The sequence below is a fragment of the Seriola aureovittata genome, chromosome 19 (assembly GCF_021018895.1).
Source record: "Seriola aureovittata isolate HTS-2021-v1 ecotype China chromosome 19, ASM2101889v1, whole genome shotgun sequence".
NCBI lineage: Eukaryota > Metazoa > Chordata > Actinopteri > Carangiformes > Carangidae > Seriola > Seriola aureovittata.
In genome coordinates this window covers 3,069,231-3,082,329 of record NC_079382.1, presented here as the reverse complement: position 1 = coordinate 3,082,329, position 13,099 = coordinate 3,069,231, and the positions used below count along the sequence as shown (strand labels likewise).

The 13,099-nt window shown below is 39.4% G+C and overlaps 1 protein-coding gene across 18 annotated transcripts in view; it reads left to right on the top strand.

Annotated features, from left to right (window-relative positions):
• Positions 1-13,099, top strand: part of afdna (afadin, adherens junction formation factor a) — a 102,317-nt gene that overhangs the window by 53,725 nt on the left and 35,493 nt on the right. For all 18 annotated transcript variants that reach the window (XM_056363501.1, XM_056363512.1, XM_056363513.1 and 15 more), the window contains 7 exons: positions 2,325-2,470; positions 3,635-3,729; positions 3,940-4,205; positions 4,785-4,928; positions 5,088-5,286; positions 6,032-6,138; positions 10,802-10,882. In XM_056363501.1, coding sequence (XP_056219476.1) covers positions 2,325-2,470; positions 3,635-3,729; positions 3,940-4,205; positions 4,785-4,928; positions 5,088-5,286; positions 6,032-6,138; positions 10,802-10,882 — 1,038 coding nt within the window. The remainder of the gene's footprint in view (positions 1-2,324; positions 2,471-3,634; positions 3,730-3,939; positions 4,206-4,784; positions 4,929-5,087; positions 5,287-6,031; positions 6,139-10,801; positions 10,883-13,099) is intronic.

Here is a 13,099-nt window from a genome sequence, read left to right as displayed (position 1 = left end):
ATAATAATAATGTTTCCCAAAGATTTCAAACTTGGTGGATGTAATGAAATTGCAAAAATGTGAAATTAAATTGGTCAGTAGTGCTCCTCTATTATATTTATAATTCATATATATTAATAGTCATTCATAATTATCTAGATAACCGTTATTAAAGCACAAAAACAGCACAAAAAAATAAAATTGCAAACTATTTTTACAGATCCTGGCAACTTGGGAAAACAAGAAGCATCCAAACTCTATCGGGCTGTTTAACTATTTTTTGCATTTTTAATTTGGATATTTGCTTGATATTACTCTTTCTCCTCAGCTGTTTTTCATATGAATGGATATCACTTACACAGTGATAGTTAGTAGAAATTAGGTGGAGTCCGTCATAATAACTGGAAGGTAAATCCGTTAACGTTTTAACAGCTGATAATGTGAGACCATGTCGCCCAACCTTATCAGTCTCTCGGCTCTCCTCTATTAATCCTCCCACTCTCTTCACCTCTCTTTATCTAGCTCTCTCCCTTTCTCTCTCTCTCTCTCTCTCTGCTTTTTTTGACCAGCCCTTCATTGTTGCTGCTGCTTCTTTTTCTCCATTCTAACAGAAATGTTAAAATAAAGCCATGATAATGCATCTTACCCACAGCTGGAAAACTAAGCAACAACAGCAACATCAACCCAACTAATTCCATTCAGCTTCCTGGACCTGCCTGGTACTAAAAAAAAAAAAAAACAACCAAACAAAAACACAAACAAACAAAAAAACAGCGCAAAACCAAAGCAACCACTCTTTTCCATTGTTGCTCCATCTTTTATTCTGGCATCCATCTTGTGTGACATCACGTCTTGCTTCTCCTACTCAACAGTGTGGATGAGAGACAAGTCATGTCCCTCTGATCTCCTCCACCTCCTCTGCTTCATTTGTCTATTTGGACGCTCATTTAATATGTTCAACCATCCGTCTGTGTGTTAAATGTTTCCTTCAGTGTTTTAACGTCACGTTTCGTTTTGGATGCACTTGGCTCCATCGCTCATTCTCTGGCTGTCCTGAATGAAGGGTTTATTTTTCTGTATCTTGTTTGGTTTGTATTACGTTTTTCAAAGGCGGGGATAGATGAGTGCAAGGGGTGGGGGTTGGGGGTTGGGGTGAGCTTCGCACAATCCTTCCTCTGCGAGTGGTGTGGATATTAACCAATCAGCTCTTTAGACCCTGAGCTCTGTTCTCCCCACCAGAAAACTGCCCTTTAGACTGTAGACTGACATATGGAGCTGATACTGAGCGTCATTAAAAGTCTGAAATGGTCCAGTCACTGCTGGTCATTAGAGATAATTATCTCATTAATTATTCTCTGTTATTATTATCCTGGTTTATAAAGGAGCATGTTGCTGCCGATTCACTCTGCAAGCAACCTGTCTGATCACTTTACTGTGCAAGAGGCTCTAATTACATTTATGCAGTGACGTGCTGCTCCACACTTAGAAAAGATGCTTTTAAATTTTCCCTTTAACTTCTTGTATTGTCCATAAAAGTAAAAGGAATAGTTTGAAACAAAGAGGATATAACATCATTTGTGGATGGATTCCCTCTGTTTTCAGTCTTTTTGCTAAGCTATGGTAATTGGCTGATTTTTACAGCCCAGTGTACAGACATGAAAGTGGTATTGATCTTCTCAGTTTTTCAACTTTCAACTCAAATCAAAAGAGCAAATAAATATTTCCTTTTAATATGGTTGCCTACAGTAATGAAACTATTTAAAATACATTACAAAAATAACATAAGAGCTTAATGTTGATTGTTAAAACAGATGCAATCGTTGAATCGTTGATCCTTTTGCTTGCAGTGTGAATACATGTGGCATAGTGTCAGTCTACAGTCTAAACACTTTTGTCAAAAGTAAAGAGACGTCACAGCTGGTGTGAGGAAGAGGAGGCTGGTGTCTGGTGACCTGGTACATGGAGCTGCTCCTGGAAGGGAAAAAGGATTGGTCACTGTTGTCTGGAGACTGTCACAGTCAGAGGGAAAAAACTTCTTCCCTTTGTGTCACCATTAAAATGTTGAAGACATGATGTTTAAAAAAAATTAAGACACTGACGATGATGACCACTCTTCCTCTTGACACTGGATTGGTTTAGAGGAAGGGAGGGGTGGGCGGGGCATGAGTCTATCCCTGAAGTAACAACTGCTACCTTCTGGCTGCCACTCAAACAGAAACCCCTCTGTCTTCTACCTTCTTTTCTAACTCTTCAGTCTCTCCTGCATCCTACTCTGTCATCTAACAACATCCTCCTTATGTGTTTTTTTTTTTTCTCTGTGTGCGGCTGTGATTGGTCCGTTATAGAAGCAGAAAAACATTGCAGGAGCGCTGGCTTTCTGGATGGCCAACGCCTCCGAGCTGCTCAACTTCATCAAGCAGGACCGAGACCTGAGTCGCATCACGCTGGATGCCCAGGACATCCTTGCCCATCTGGTGCAGATGGCCTTCAAGTCAGTCTGAGTGTGTGGTTGTGTGACTGGATGTTGTGGAAGGCAGAGAGATGTAATCCAGGCAGGGAAAGTCAGGGAATTTGACCAATTCACTGTGGAAGCCGAGGAACTGGAGGAAACTTTACTCGTCAGATGAGTTAATCTAAATCAAGTCAGTTTATAAAGCACAACCATCGTGGATGGACAGGTTTATACAGCAAATCTTACCTTGTATCCTTAGACCTGCAGTTTAGATCATGAATAACACACACACACACACACACACACACACACACACACACACACACAAAAAAAAAACTAACTGTATATGAGAAACCTAAGGAGGAACAACATCCCTTTTGGAGGAGCAACAGACCAAAGAGCAAAAGATGCTGTATGTACATAGTAGGCAGAAGAAGCAGAAGCAAAGTTACAATGTAGAACAGGAGAAATGCAATAATATATTATTTTCACTCACTAAGTAATCTAATCAATATCTTCTCTATTACTAGATTACTCAATTGGGGTAAAAAAAATGTATTCAGTTTATCATCATAGAAAAATACAAAAACCAGAAACTATTGGAGAAGCTAAAAACGAGTCGATTTGTGGCCTTTTTTTTTTTTTTTAAATATAAAAGTCCTATCAATTATCAAAGTTGTTGCAGATTGATTATCTGTTGATTGATTAATCAAATAAGAGAATTTAATATGTAGTTCTTGGTTGTACATTGCATGGAACCCAATATACAACCACTACAAACTAAATTCTACACTAATACAGAGTAACAGAATTGCTGTAAACTGCTTCAGACTTTGTTTATATCAAAATTTAACAAATGAACACATTTGTAAATGACCTTTTTAAGTGATGTAAAAGAATATAGAATGACTCAACCTTATTCAGTTACAATGTTTGCAAACTAGTTTCAACACTAGCTGGTTTACAATTTCTTCACCATGTTAAATAAATGTTATTAAAGCAGGATGGTAGGATCTTTTTTTAGATATATAGATATATAGATAGATAGATAGACAGATATTTAATGTATCCCCTAGGGGAAATGTTTTATGTCAGTGAGGTTTCCTGAAAGACAGAAGATAGGATGAGAGCTTTGTCTGTTGTTTAATGATGAACGAATCTTTATGTTTTTTGTCTTTAATAAGCTCTGGTGTGTGCCCTCAGGTACCTGGTTCACTGCCTCCAGGCTGATCTGAATAACTACATGCCTGCCTTCCTGGACGACCCAGAGGAGCATAATCCACAGAGACCCAAGATAGGTAAAATGAAAAACACAGTTTAGGTTTAATAACCCTGGGAACAACTGTCTTAGAGAAGCCAAACTCCTGTGAAATAAAGAATTTACATAAACTCAAAATCCTGGCGTTCAGCATATACTATATCAGTGTCTTTACAATACACACAGAAGTTTGTAAAACAGCAGAACCCCAGGTTTGAGGACATTTAAAGACGGAGACTTTCTCTTCCAGAGGACGTCCTGCACACCCTGACGGGGGCCATGTCGTTACTGCGGCGGTGTCGGGTCAACGCCGCTCTGACCATCCAGCTCTTCTCGCAGCTCTTCCACTTCATCAACATGTGGCTCTTCAACAAGCTGGTGACAGACACGGACTCGGGGCTGTGCTGCCACTACTGGGGGGCCATCCTCCGACAGCAGCTCAGCCACATCGAGGCCTGGGCCGAGAAACAGGGTCTGGAGCTCGCTGCTGACTGTCACCTCAGCCGCATTGTACAGGTAGGAGGACGGGGCATAAGTAGATTTATATTATATTATATTATTATAATATACCACTGTAACATCATCGTATATATACAAATACACTAGGGTGATGGTGTACAGAAACATGTACACTGTACAGACCCTAAAAAGTACCTGAAAACTGAAGTGTCGTTTGATCAGGCTTGACTGACATGGGAATCTCCGTGGCAACATAAGCAAACAACCCAACAGCTGTCATCAGTTTCTGATTATTGTATTTTTAAATTGTAAGTGCCGTGTGGAAACAGCTGACATCACAACACAACCTCACCTGCTTCAGACCAGTGAGAAAAACACAGTTTTATTTGTTCGTGTCAGAACTCTGTCCTCATTGGTGCGATGATGCTTGGGCTCCATACACCATACACAAACAATATATATGAATTAAATGAGGCCTTCTCCAAAGACTGTTAAAAGGTTAATATGAAATATAGTAATTAGAAAAAAGAAATATAAATTCTGAAATGAAGAAATTAATTCTTGAAACATACAGAGAGTATGTACTTCATATAAAAGTCACATGGCTCATTTTTTTGTGTGTGTTATGTCTTCCAGGCCACCACCCTGCTGACCATGGACAAATACTCCATGCAGGATGTGCAGAATATCCATAACACCTGCTTCAAGCTCAACTCCCTGCAGCTCCACGCCCTCATGACCAACTACCACTGTGCTCCAGATGAGCCTTACATCCCGCCTGTAAGACAAATGCTCACAAACACACACACCAAGTGGCGATGTCTTAACATGGATAACATCGGCTTTGTGTAATGTACATGATACAATAATGAATGTAACTATAGATGTAATGAACCAGCTTGAGTTTGCCTGATGTGTGTTGTTCTTGTGTGTGTCTAGGAGCTGATAGACCATGTGGTGGCAGTGGCGGAAAACACAGCAGACGAACTGGCGAGGAGCGACGGCCGAGAGGTTCAGCTGGAGGAGGACCCAGACCTTCAGCTGCCCTTCCTCCTGCCTGAGGACGGCTACTCCTGCGACGTGGTGCGCAGCCTCCCCAACGGCCTGCAGGACTTCCTGGAGCCGCTGCTGCAGAGAGGTAACGTTATAGGAACCTACAACAAACATTTAGGAGTTTTTTCAAAAATAAAAATACAGTTTTTAGCTAAAGACTCCTATGCACATATGTGCTGTATTTTACAGTTTATTCTCCTTAGTCTCGAGAGCAGAAACAATAATTTGATTTTATTGATTGACACAGAAATAAGTGGCAGCCATTTTTTATAATCCAGTTAATCATTTAGCTTTTTAATTGTGAGAATTTTCTGCTGCAAGATGTTACCTTGGGTTTTTAGGATATTATAATCTGCATTTCCACTATATTATTTATATATATATATATATATATATATATATATATATATATATATATATACATATATATATATATATATATACACATACATACATACATACATACACATATATATACACACACATGTGTTTTATTGAAAAAATACATTTGTACATAGTAGAAATAACTACTATCTCTATTTTATTCCACGTTACTTAATATGATTATTTAAAAACAAGATCATCATAATCAGTGCACTGGATGGTTGATGTTTCACTTGATGTAACACTTTTAAACTGTTTTAAATACATGAAGATGTTATGATTTCAGTGTTGTGGTTATTTCAGTGGAAAAAAAAAGAGACGCAGAGAAGCTCACTCTGCCCCACAGTTTGTGTTTGTGAATGTGTTCTAAAACACACAATATGTTTGGTGTAAAAGTACTGTAAATGACTGTGTGTGCGTGTATCTGTGTGTGTTTTCTCTACCAGGGTTTTGTCGGTTAACACCTCACCCCCGTTCGCCCGGTACCTGGACCGTTCACTTTGAAGGAGCTGACTGTGACAGCCACTTCTCTGCAGCTGACAACTCTGACATGGTAGGACGGACACACACACACACACACACACACACACACACACACACACACACACACACACACACACACACACACACACACACACACACACACACACTCTCTTTCTAAATCACTGTGTGTGTGGGTTTTTGTGTGTCAGGGCGGCGGGGCATCCTGGGTAAAGTCGGTCCCACAGAGGACTGCTGACTCATAAAAGCTGTGGAGAGTGTACAGTAGATCTGACAGCACACAGGGAGGACACAAGTCTTTGATGGCAGCAGAAAAAACTTCAGGGCTCTGATGCTTTTATTCACACAACAAATCTAAAGTTCTTTCATCCTGCTTTGTTAATTCTCTGAATGTTTGCAGTGAAAGATGATTAACGCTCAAATTTTTAATTGGATTCATAAGGTTTTTTATCTAATCTTACACTGTTTTACCAAAAGGTCTATTCTAAAATCTGAAATCCTCTCCATCTACATATAATAATAATAATAATAATAATAATAATAATAATAATAATAATAATAATAATAACTTTATTCATATAGAACTTTTCTTAACAAAGTGCTTCACAGAAAAATATAACCAGATAAAAGAGAAGGCCAAAGAGCCAGAGCATAAGGAAAAGAGAAGAACAGCATAAATAAAAAACATGGGATAAAACAATATAAATAAAACACTTTAATTTTGAGTAAAAACAAAGTGTTACTGGTCTGACATTTTTAAAAATCATTCCACTTTTACAGCATTTCACTTCTTTTCTTCTCAACTATAAAATCAGGACACTCTTCCTCCTTATGTTAATGTTTTAACTCAAAAGACAAAATCAGGTAAACAGAGGCTTCTGTTTCATGTACAATCCCAGATTTTTGTCACATGTATATATTATATGACATACATAATGCAAGCCAACTAAAAAACAATAAACAATTGATTACTGGCTAAAATTACAGAAGCATCAACAGGGATAACAAACATGTTGACGTATTAAAGATAAATATTAGTGTCAGGGAGAATGTGACATGTTTGATTTGCAGTAAAAATACAGGAAGTTCACATGAATTCCATTAAAGGTTTTACATCAACGTTATATAAGCCCCTTTCAGTTGCTGCAGTTGAGTTTCCTGCCTCTGCTCATCTTTCCACTGTACTGGAGAATTCAGATGTAAATTACAGTGGATTTACAGGATTTAAGAGAGAGTGAGCAGGAGTTACAGCAGTGAAGACGTGACTGAATGAAAACACACAGATCAGTTTCAGGTGAGTTTAAGACTAAAAAAGGTAAAATTCCTGAAGAGAATCTGAGCTGTAGACGAGAGGACGGCACAACTGACATAGTTTGACTATTTTTAGAAAAGTTTAAACCTGGAAGTCGTTTTGATCTGGATCCAGAGGGGGGTGGGGGGGTGTGTGGTGTGTGTGTGTGTGTGTGTGTGTGTGTGTGCGTGTGTGTGTGCGTGTGTGCGTGTGTGTGTGTGTGTGTGTGTGTGTGTGTGTGTGTGTGTGTGTGTGTGTGTGTGTGTGTGTGTGTGTGTGTGTGTGTGGTCTCCCAGTTGGAAGGCAGTGATTACAGTGACTTCAGAAGGGGCAATTTACTTTTCATGACAACCCACACACACACACACACATTTATTCAACACCAATCACACTGCAGAAGTTAGTTAGTGAACATGGAGCCATAAATGATAGACCTCTTTTCATTGCAAGACATAAACAATGAAACAAACACAGACGCACACGCCGACACACACACACACACACACTTACACACAGCCACTTCCTCTGTAATTGGTTTGTTTATCCCTGCCATACTATTTCATGACTGTAGTCTCGACATAATGCAGGCGTCTCTCACAAACACACACACACACACACACACACACACACACACACACACACTGTGTTTGATTAATGTTGTGTGTTAAGGCAGACTGGAAGGGGGTGGGGCTCTTGAGCCACCATCACAAATTCAGCTCTGCTCTGCATCTACTTCAGCAGGGTGGATGTGATGTAGTTTGTTTACATATTTTAGATGTGATGAATATTACACACACACAACATGAAGATATTAACATCATAAATTATCTTCAGCCAAATGCTCTGTACTGAAAAGAAACTGTAACCTTCTGCTAAATGACTCCCCGCCACGTTTGTGAAGTTATACTTTATCTTTTGGAAAAGATCATTCGATTATTTAAAGTTGAGTTTACAAGCAAAATAACAATAAATGCAGAGACAAAGCGACGGCTGTCCTGCAGGTATAAATGGTTTTAGATCAAGTGCTTTCTCTTTGCCTAGTTCTCCTCGCTAACTGCTACAAGAGAGTGCATTTACAAAATGATCTGCTGGTAATTGAAAGGTAGTTTTATCATGTTGGAAATGTTGGTGTGGATAGAAGGTCATTCTCTTAAAGGGTGCAACAAACTGTGTTGAAACTTTGCATGAAAGTCCGTCCAGTGCCACACCCTAATGCCAATGCTAGTGTGCCCACTTTGGTTTTATATGTTTCCTCTCCACAATAAATACATTTTAGATTGTCTGTTGTTTAGTCGATGATTTATGACTCCTGCGCTCTAGCTGTAGGTGAGCAGCTGTGATCAGAGCCTGTGAAGTGCTTTTCTAGATGATAGATGATAGAAATGGCGCAGTAAAAGGTCAGAAGTTTCTCTTTTTTTTTACCATTCCCCCTGTAATATTTAAAACTGATCTGCTGACAAAAAACTGCCAAAGCAATGTCTAAATCTTTAGATAGATCTTTTTTTACGCAGCAGAAAGTTGGAAGTCAGTAAAGCTGTTTCTGCAGGCATAAAGCTGGACCTGCTTTATGATAAAAGCCTTTCATAAGTTGCCTGTAGAAAGCTTTCAGAGTCCCCCTCTTCTCAAAAAATGGTTTTGCTTGTTGCTGCTGGATGTTTGAGCTTCACTTTGTAGAACGATGTACAGTATGTGCAGAGTTTGGGACAAGACGGCTGTTTATGCTAACAATGGACTTTTCGAGGAACATCAACGACAGCAGAAACAAGTTGTGAACATGACAGTTTAAGTTGACAGAGTGAACTTGACATCCAGCAGATGCAGAGCAACATTATGATTCATTTGGAGCCGTGTTTCTGGTGACCTGATTAATGTAAGCTCTGTTTTTGGTCTCCACCAACTCCTTGGAGAAAATATCTGGGGCCAGTTGGACAAAACACCTTAAGTTATCTACTTAAGTGTGACCTCTAGCGTCTCACAAAGTTGGCCAGAAGAAAAGAAAACCAAATTGGTCAAAGGAGGAAAAGGCGATACTTCTAGAAGAATATAAGAAAAGAGAACACGTCCTTAAGGTCCTTAAAGTAAATTTGATCCGCAAATAACATTCAACAGAAAACAAAAAATATAGGACGAAATTGTAAGGAATATTAATTTAATTAAGTAATTAATTAAAAATATGATGTGTGATATGACTTGTCTGTTCCGGTCAAAAAGGAGCTCACCAGACTGCCGATCAAATCTATAAAGCAAAATCAAATTCTCGTCATGGAGGGTCCATCGGGTCCCTCCGATCGGAAGAAAAAGCAGCAGAAAACTCTTCTTGGGATGTTCATCGTCTTCATTTATCACCATTAACTCAGCCATGTTGCGGTTAAGATACAATCAGAGGTATCTTTAAGTTTTTTTCCTTCATTTGGTTGCTAAGATCTTCTGTGTAATGTCTTTATTGGCTTTAAGTAATTCGTAAAGTATAAGTCCAAGATAAGGAGAAAACCTTAAATACTTAAGTGAACATTTTAAGGAAACCTTAAGGAGAAGACTTGAGGGTGTGATGCTTTGTGCATCTTGTCCCTCACTCTTAAGGTACTAAATGCTCCACTCTGTTCACATAGCTGACTGTTTGCTGCTGAGTTGCCTGCTGATTTATTATCATTAGAAAAACACTGGATTATAGCTGCTTTAAAGAATATCAATGCAAACTTTAGACAAACTTTGGTCGGTCGTCATAGACTTTAACCCTGGATTCTGGGAGTTACAGCGCATTGCAGTGTAGTTGCAGCCGTGCATCAGTGCTGTATTGTTATAGTCTTTTAGTATCACTGTAGTGTTGTCATAGCAGTAGTTGTTGTGCGGTTGTCGCTGTTGTGTTTGGTTCTGGGTGTTCCTACAGATCTGAAGAACAACCAACTCGCTCGGTCGTTCTTGTGTGCTGCCCAGCCACACACAAAAATACACAGTACGACAGAGACATACTTTCGTTAAAGTCTGACATGAGCTTATTTTTTCTGGAGTATCCTTTGTCAGAATATTTTTTCATGATGTGGGAAACCTCGGTAACACACACACTCTCTCTCTCTCTTTCTTTGTTTCTCCCTCTCTTTCTCCACCCAGTCACCCAGCCCTGCTCAAATGAGCCCGTGTGTGTGTATGTGTGTGTGTGTGTAGCTATAATGTGGTTTTCATTCTTGACTTCATTCCAGCGACCACAGGTTCCTCTGTGGTCTTCCCCTTTTCCCCTTTATCCCTCCTTCATTCCTCCCCTCCCTTTTCTCATCCCTCCCTCTTTTTACTCCTCGGTCTGATTTTCCTCAGACGGAGGGATCACGCCAGAGGACAGTCGTTGAGTTTCCCAGAGACTGTTAAACACACATCGAAGAGGTTTCATCCTCACTCACAGTTTCTCTTTCCTGTCCATCTCTCTTTTCAGCCAATGAGGAAAGATCCGGAGGTTGTCACGGTAACCCTGAAGAAGCACAACGGCATGGGCCTCAGCATCGTGGCCGCCAAGGTAAGGAAACACCACCTGGAAGTGTGTGTGTGTCTGTGTCTGTGGATGTATAGATTTAAATCTAAACTACAGCAGATCGGAGATTTGTCTGAGCTTTTCAAGAAACTCCTGATAGTAAGAAAAGATAGAAGTTGTGTATTTAAAAAATATATATTTTAAAGCAGAACAGTAATGGATTGGCATTTATTTTTGACAGGAAGTCCCAAAATAACTGGAATGTTTTCATCTTGGCTGTCAAGACAGAGTGTGTTGGATTTGCGTGCGTGCGTGCGTGCGTGCGTGCGTGCGTGGCTGAGCGACACTGTACTGACAGAAAAGGCTGCTGTTTTTAAATAGACTGATTTCACTGTTGAGTCTGACAGCAGCGCAGAGACTAAACAGTGACACTGCAGAGAAACGTCTGGATGACTCCTGGACAAAAACGTGCTCTGTTTAGTTTGCTGCTGCTGCTGCTGCTGCTGCTGCTGCGGGGGAGTGAGCGTGGAGGGTGGGCTAATGTTGAGTGGGACGATGTATCACTGTCAGTCCATGTGTTTATTTGTTCACACGACTCTGACATCTTGACGAAACCTAGGGACAATGTACGCCAATGTTAGAGTGCACAGATTAATCAAATGGCCGTCAAATTAATTAAGATTCATGCATATCCCCCATTGTTAGGTGCGAATTTAGCAAACGTACCCAACTGTTTTTATTGTAAAAAAAAAATTACTTTTTATACTATATTGGATTGGATTAACTAAATGGTCTAAAGGAACAGAGACAGATGTGATTAGATAAGGATGAATTACGATGGACACTCCTCAGTCAGTCACTCAAGAAGGAGTCGATTAGATCAAGAACCACAGCAGGTTGTGAGAGAAATCATCCCAATTTAAAAAAACAAAAAAAAAACAAAACATCATTATCACTTAAAAAGTTGTATTTATCAGAAATGAAAAATAAAGCTTGTTTCATACGCAGTTATTACAAAATTATGGCTAACATGTCACTTTCAAGATTAAACTACAGCTGACAATAGACAGGAAAAAACACTTTGATAATGGATTAATTAATAAGGTTGATTTTTATTTTATTTTTTTAAGTAAAAATTACACATATTTGGTTCCAGCTTCTCAGTTGTGTATTTGCTGCTTTTCCTTTCCTCATATGATGATAAACTTAATATCTTTAGTCTTTAAGTGTTGGTCAGACAAAACGAGCATTCTGATACCATCATGTTGGGTGATATTAACTGTTTTTTTATGTTCTAAATGTTTGATATATTAAGGAAGAAAATAATGGACATATTCATAAGTGCTCATTGCAGATCTACTTTCAACCTTAACTGATTTTCTGATGGGAATTTGTCTTTCAACCACATGAAACATGGAACACAGAGATTTACACTTAAGATAAATAAAATTTAACAAAATACATTAAGCATATAATAAAAATATGTAAAACTAATGCTATCCTTTGCCACGCAAGCAGGTCAAAAAGTGTACATCAAGTAATTACAAAGCCGGAATATATCTGGCCGTTATCATGTTACCCACTCGCAAGTCGTTGAATCAACATCTTCATCATCACCCTCCAATTTTATATGGGGGACAATCAGCTGACTCATCCTGAGGCGGATGAAATGAAAGATCATCACCCTGCATCCTGCTGAACATTCATAATGCACTCTAACAGGTCTGTGGTTTCCCCTGGTGATTATATATTCTGGGTAGCATTTTAGCGGTCTGTGTGGAATCCGAAACCTGGAACAGGTACACGGTGTGCACCTCAGAGCCCCCACCACCACCATGTCTCATATGGCTCGGATTTTAATTTAAAATGGCAAAGAAAAATGCAGCGAGTTGGATGTCCACTTTGACTAATACATTTCCTGTGAGGGGGAAACCCTGCACTCTCAGGCCAGAGCATTACGTAATTCTGCATTACAGTCTTTCCAGCAACAAATTTTCCCTGGTTCCTCACTGGACTATCATTGTATGGAGGCCTGATGGAAAATGTGTCTTCTGTGCAACACGTCTGTTTATTATCAATGAATAGATAGAATCTGGTGTGGTTTGTTACCTGGCAGTGCAGGTGTGGCGACGTGCTGTACTGTGTGGTCGTGTTTTTTTGCTTCATTTTTAATGAGGTGTAGCTGTATGAAACGTAAAGTCTTTTTCTTACTTTTGAGTGGAGTGAGTTTCCTGTGTGTGTGTGTGTGTGTGTGTGTGTGGA